Source organism: Pterocles gutturalis, unplaced genomic scaffold (genome assembly GCF_000699245.1).
Source record: "Pterocles gutturalis isolate BGI_N339 unplaced genomic scaffold, ASM69924v1 scaffold52973, whole genome shotgun sequence".
NCBI lineage: Eukaryota > Metazoa > Chordata > Aves > Pterocliformes > Pteroclidae > Pterocles > Pterocles gutturalis.
In genome coordinates, this window is record NW_010127677.1 from 6,261 (window position 1) to 12,989 (window position 6,729).

The window sequence follows — 6,729 nt, forward strand, 5'->3', positions numbered from 1 at the left end:
AAAGAGTGGAAGGAGCATGATTTGATTAAACGTAACTGTTGCAAAGTGACCGACTTCTTTCTTTTTCTTTTTTTTTTTTTCCAATCAATTTAGACCTTTTAAAATTTGCTAAAAGCCCCAGATATTTTCGCGTAGCTTGAAATAAATGGTTGTCTTTCTTGTGAGTAAGCATATGTAATACGTAAGGCCTGACATTTGAAGAACTGAACACAACTCCAGATCTCATTGATTTTTAATGGGAATGAGAGTTAATTTAATTCAATGCTGAAAATGTGTTCACAAACAAAGAAAAAAGCCAAAGAGGAAGAATTATTCTGGAAATTTCAGTGGAACTTTAAAAATGCCTGATTATATGAAAATCAGTTAATGCTTTTCCAGGCAAATATACAAAATATTATAAAATGACTAGTCTTACAAACAATTAAAAATTAACTCTATCCAAATCTTCTTGCAACGTTGGGAAGCCAGTTATCTATTTAAACTGAAATAATGCTTCAGTGGAGAGTAAGATTACTCGTTATGCTGCTTTTGTTATTTTAGGTGGTAGAAATGACAGAGAGAGAAGCGAAAACAAACACCTTGAAGTGAGGCATTTGAAAGACTCAGCAGAGATTGAAAAACATCGTACTGGGAGTGTGGAGAAAGAACAAAGTCAGGCAGAAGAGGAATCTAAAAAGTACATGAAAGGAAGTGATGAGGAGAAACTTGCTCACGAGGAAGATAAAAGCAAGGAGGAGGAGGATGGACACCACACAGATATTCAAGAAGAGAGACTTCATACAGAAGAAAAGGAACACTATCAGGAGATTAGAAGAGGGGAGGAGAAGAGCTACCACAGTGAAGAAGAAAGCAAAGAGAGCAAGCATCATGATGAAGAGGTGGAGCATGCTGTTCTCAACAAGAAGTCCGACTCTGGAGGCATGGGCACAGAGGAGTTCCCTGGTGGGAATGATCAGCACCCCATGGGCCACTGGCATTTGGAGGAGGGAATGCAGAGCCCTTACAAAAGAATTCATGAAGGTGAAGAGGGAGAGGCAGAGGAAGAAAGAAGTGAAAAATACCACCATGAATCTAAGGAACGTGATTCCTCCCATCAGCAAGAGGATGATGAATCTGATGAGAGTGAAGAAACAGAGGAGGAAAAGCAACCCAAGCGTTATCATGGGAAGCATAGAATGGGTGACTCCTCTGAAGAGAAGAGAGGCCATGGTGGTGAGAAAGAGGAACTAGCTGAGGAATCAAACGCAGAGGAGGCCCATCTCTGGGACAAAAGGAACCACCATCAGAAACATCATGAAGAGTCTGAGCAGCAGCATGAGGAAAAGAGTGGTTATCATGGGAGGCATGGGTCTGAAGAGGTGGAGGAGAAGAGGCGTGCAGACCAGGGAGGTGAGGAGTATAGAGCAAGGTGGCAGCAGAGTGAAGAGAGCAGTGAAGAAGAAAACAAGAGGCAACACCACAGTGAAGAAAGTAATGAGAAATGGCGGGAAGGGCGGAGACACCATGATGGATCACATGAGGCGAGGAGGCACCATTCTGAGGGAGGGACTTATCTTGGAGATGAAAGTGAGGAAGAGCTGGAGAAGTATCTCAGCGGTGGCAGCAAGGAGAAGCAGCATTATGCTGGAGAGAGATACCGCTTGTGGGACAGTGAAGATGAAGGGTCACAGAAAGCATACACTCGGGAGCGCAAAGGGCAGGCCAGAACACACTACAGCACTGAGGACGTTGTGGAGCAGCAGCGCTACCCTGGCAACAGTGAGGAGGAGGAGGAGGAGGAAGGAGAAAAGAGGCACCAAAGCAGTGAACAGATGGAAAATAAAGAGGCAAATATGGAGGAAGGAAGATACACAGAGAGGGAAGAGTACAGAAGCCGTCTCCCTGCAGAGACTGAGAAGAGAACCACGGCATCCTACAGCCCTTTCTACCCACTGCTGTGGTGGAAAAGCCGTCACTTTGAGAAAAGAGACAGCGCAGGGGAGGAGCTTCTGGAGGGCAAAGAGGAAGGCAACCCCCCCCTGAATGAGAAGAGTCTTTTCCCTGAATATAATGACTATAGCTGGTGGGAGAAAAAGAAAATCCTAGGTGCTCTGAACCACGGACGCACTGAGAAGAGAAATCTTGGCAAAATGAACAGATACGAGATGAAAAGGCAATACAACAAGATGGATCAACTCGCAGAGCTTCTGAATTACAGGAAGAAATCAGCTGAATTCCCAGAGTTGTACAATTCTGGAGAAGACATGAAAAAACGTCATGTAATCAGGAATGGAAGAGGAAGTCTGAGCCAGAGGCCTCTGACAGAAGAGGAGGTATGTGTACAAGTGTTTCTCTGAAAAGCCAGGGGAAGCTGACTTTACATGCACATTTCTAAATCCATTCCCAAGGCAGCTGGTAAACTGTGTGTGGAAAAACACAAACAAGATTAAGTCACATTGAGAGGCAGATCTTCAGTGATTTAAAATTCTGCTTTCTTTGAATGAATTCAGTGGAACTACCCCAGGGCACAGGTTGTAAAAGAAGGACAGTGTGCATCCTCATTAGCTTCTGTCTGCTGTAAGACAGGAAGAGAAAGGAGATTTTCTTCCTCTTTGGGCCCTATCTCTCTCTCTCTAGGGTCTTACAGGCTAATAAAACACAGATGCTCACGTCAGCAGGAGCAGAGAGGTAATTAGCAAGCACTTGGTCTGTCGGGTTGTTTAAAGTGTGTATCTGGAAAGGAAGTTGGACATACAGAGTGAAAATCAGCTACCAGTTGACTTGACTTCCCGGCTGTAATTGCAGAGCAGAACGTGGCTTGCACTTGTAAGCTCAATTTGTACATGTAGTTACCATGTATGAGAGTCCTTTTTGTGTTGGACTTCCTGTTCTGCTTCGATGTCCAGGAAGACTAAGTCAACACCTCAGCTAGATGCTCCTCATGTATGTCACTGTATCTATTGCACAGAGCTGGGCTGGGAGCAGTGGAGGTTTAATACTAATTTATATAGAGGTTAAACAGTATTAGCAAATCATCATAATGAACAAGAATTAGCTGCATAAATCTTTGTTCCCTAGCATCTGGTAGTCTGGAGGTGTTTCTGTTGGTGCATGCTGTGCTTGCTGTGTGCTGGGAGCCAGAACCGCTCCTGAGGGACCTTCACCTGGGCAGAAGTGACGGCGCATGCTGGGGGCACAGCTGTGAGATAGCAGGAGGTCACTACTAGACAATGGTGCTTTAAAGCTAAAAATATCAAGCTGTAATTAGGGCAGGCTCTCAAAATTAGTACTTTGATACTTTCCCCAGCCCTAATTCGGTTAAAAGCAGGAAACTGCACATGTCTCCCAAGCTGCGCTGCACTGCTGTAGCCCCCCTCACCCCAGCAATCTGCCCAGGGACCAGTAAGTAGCAGGAGGTGTCTGCCTCAAGAAATGGTCTTTGTCTCTCATTTTCATGGAACAAAACATTTGCCAACGTTATTTGGTGTGTAAAATGCTCTTTATGTTTTCACAGGAAAAAGAACTGGAAAACCTGGCTGCTATGGATTTGGAACTGCAGAAAATAGCTGAGAAGTTTAATGACAACAGGAGAGGCTGAAGATGAGCTGCTTTGGTGTTTCAAAGCTAGGTGTAGCTGTACTCACAATACCTGTGTTTTGTGGTGAATTCACTGCCACTGGATTGTTGTTTGCCCTAAAAAGAGGAAATACTATTTACTGTCCACTATAGTGTAGTGATTTATACAGCTGACCATGTCTTTAATTTGCTAATATGCTATTGAGATCTGAAGAGCATGAATTTTAGTATTATAACTTTTCATGCAAGGCAGATATTTTTAATATGCTTGTGAAAATAATTGTGTTTGTGTTCTTCAGAAATATATTTGTCTGAGTTTGAAATAATAAAAAACATTGAACTTGGACCAAGTGCTTAGTTGACAGACTGGGTTATTTTGAAGTAAGCTGTATCAGATGAGTAGGTTGTGTACAAACTGTTGATCTGTGGTTCACTGATATTTTTTTTAAAGTTACAAGGAGCTTGTCTGTGCCTTTTATTTCACAGTTAGCAAGAGCATGAGAGGTAAGGAAGAATCTGGATTAATTTACTCAACTCAGAAATATCCTGTGAATTATTTGGAAATTAGTCATTAAAGAAGCAAAGAGGTTGTAACACCAAGTGGATGCTTGTTAATTTGGAAAGTGGGTGGTGCTTCAGAATCAATGTGTTAGGTAGTGGTTTGGCTTTGCCACTTACTCAGACTGAACAGTCCCATTAATTTAATCACCCAGCAAACATGCTCCGCTAACATGTTCCTTCTGCCTACTGCAGGCACGCAGGTCGTTGTGAGAGTGCTGCACTTGGAGCAGGGCTGGTCGTGCACAAGGCAGGTTTCCAGCAGCCAGGGAGCTGGGGGCAGGATGGGCTGTGTGTAATAAACTACACGATGTGTTACAGAGAATGAGTGAGTGGTGTGTGGAAGGAGCCATCTGGTAATCTTACGACTACAAAGCAGTAAAAGAAATGATCCCATAATTAGTTTCAATTACTCCAAATATCTGGGGTTCAATTTAATTTAATTTATCCAAATGTGCTTTTTTTACAGACTTTCTGCTGTGACAGTGTCTTCAGTTGCTTGTATAACAAGACACACAGGAGAGAGGTGCTATATTCATCTGAGTCACATTATCAGTAAATGTGCAGTATCTAGCATCCCAGTTTAACCCATTTAATCCACCTGCTCATCAAAACACAAACATACTCTCCAGTTAACTGTGAGGCAAAATGAAGTGAAAATACTTGGTGAGGTACTGATCCTTGAACTGTGTGAGCATGTCTGTGCTTAGGCATTTTGGTACGACCACTCAAACGTTTTGTCTTGTTTGGTTAAGGTCCATGAAGATTGAATCCTGGCTCAAAGAAGTTGACAGAATTTTGACTTCAGTAGGACCATGCTTTCACCAGACTTTTCCAACAATAGTAAGGAAAGTTAGAAAGTGTTGCCACTGCAGAAATACTTTTTCTGTCTTCAAATTCTGAGACTCTCCCTTTTAACATATACAATACTATACAATAAGTATTTCAGCATGGTACTTCCCCCCCTCTACCCCCAGCTGGTATGAGACAAACATGGCTGTATGTAAATACCTATCAGCAAATAACTTTAGCAGTGGCACAGAAAACTTTCTGAATTGTTAAACTATGCAACTTTAGTAATGATTTATTTTAAAAGCTAAGCTTATGCAAATACGCATTCATGAATCAGCAATGGTTTCCTTAAAAACATGTCCTTTGAAAGACTTTAAAACCAAATATAATTCAGCGGATTCCAAGAGCTTTGTGACAGCCCTTTCATCTATTGTCTTTCTCTGTGCTTGCTTTGCTCTGAGGGGTGATGCCAACAGCCTGGGAGTGACTGCTCCTGCCTGTTACATTTTTATCTACACATTTGCATTGCCTGTTCTGGATTTTTTGGTTGGTAACATAAGATCTTTTTTTAAACAGCCAATACAATTTACATTGATTTGCATTATTTAAAGGCAAATTGCCTGCTTTTGGCAAAGGTAGGTGGTACAATTTAAAACAAGTATTGATATATTAAGACGCATAACCTTGTTCCAGAAAATCAAATGGAGCAGAAATGGTGGGTTTGGCTTCTGAAAAAGCATTGTCTTGATTCTGACTAGACATTAACCTGGTTAATGGTAAATTTGATGTTTAGTTTTAGTAAAACACAGGAATTAAAAGCTTGGTAACTATTTATTCTCATCTATTTTCAGCAAATTTGCATAGTGAAGGCAGTTGTATGTTCTGTTCTGTGACAAAAGACAGGAATAAAACCAGCTCCCAGGTCTAAGTGCAGTGGTACCTTGACTGAAACAGGCCCTGACCCTGTCAAACATCTGCCGTGTATTACACAAGCAGAGGCTTGAGTGTTTCAGTTGGCTTTTGAGCTTGGCCACTGCCAACCTCTAGAGGAAGGCTGAAGTTCCTCCGAGGTGTAAACAGCACCTGGAGCTCCTTTGTCACCTTCAGGGTGCAGATTTCAAGCTTGGATGAATACTTCAAAAGACACAAACAGGGGCAGACATACAAAGCACGCTTATTTCTAGACCGCAAAATAACAACTGCTTTTTTCTGATGGAAGTGGCCAATTTCAAGCTGTAGGTGAGTTTTTTTCAAAAGTGCCTACAAAATTTTTTTACAAAAATCACCTGATGGCAGCCAGTTCAGCTAAGGTGACTGTAAGCACAGCCAAGATAGGTCTGATGAGCACTTGCGCTGTAATGTAATGTGCTATGCCAGTGACAACAAATCTGCCTGCATGGTGGAAGTTGGCTTTTCAGGCTGCCCATCCCAACCAAGTTCTCCACTTCTTTGAAAGGATGGCTTCTGCAGAACTTGGTGGTCTACATGTTATCCCTGCTTTAAGGAATCCATCTCTGGTTTCATATCCACTATCTTTTTCCATTCCTTATCTACACATCATTGACCAAAATTAAATTATACCAATTTGTTATGTTTTTTACCTCTGGAGATAAAAGTCCTTGGACATTCTTGAGGCTCTATCAGTTACCAAGTTCCTGAGCTTTGCTTGTGGAGACTAAATACAGGTGTGCAAATATTGCGTTCCTCTTCCTCACTCATGCTTTTGTCTTTTCTCTTAGAGATGCTTTTCATTACATCAGTTATTTTCAACTTATGCTAAAGTACTACAGAATGCACTTTCATAGAATCATAGAATGGCCTGGG

At 41.9% G+C, this 6,729-nt stretch overlaps 1 protein-coding gene across 1 annotated transcript in view; it reads left to right on the forward strand.

Annotated features, from left to right (window-relative positions):
* CHGB (chromogranin B (secretogranin 1)) overlaps window positions 1-3,905 on the forward strand; it is a gene marked incomplete at its 5' end in the record, with an annotated part of 6,446 nt that extends 2,541 nt beyond the window's left edge. Inside the window, 2 exons of the mRNA XM_010079331.1 lie at window positions 541-2,312; window positions 3,494-3,905. Coding sequence (XP_010077633.1) covers window positions 541-2,312; window positions 3,494-3,577 — 1,856 coding nt within the window. The remainder of the gene's footprint in view (window positions 1-540; window positions 2,313-3,493) is intronic.
* Window positions 3,906-6,729: the final 2,824 nt, after the last annotated feature.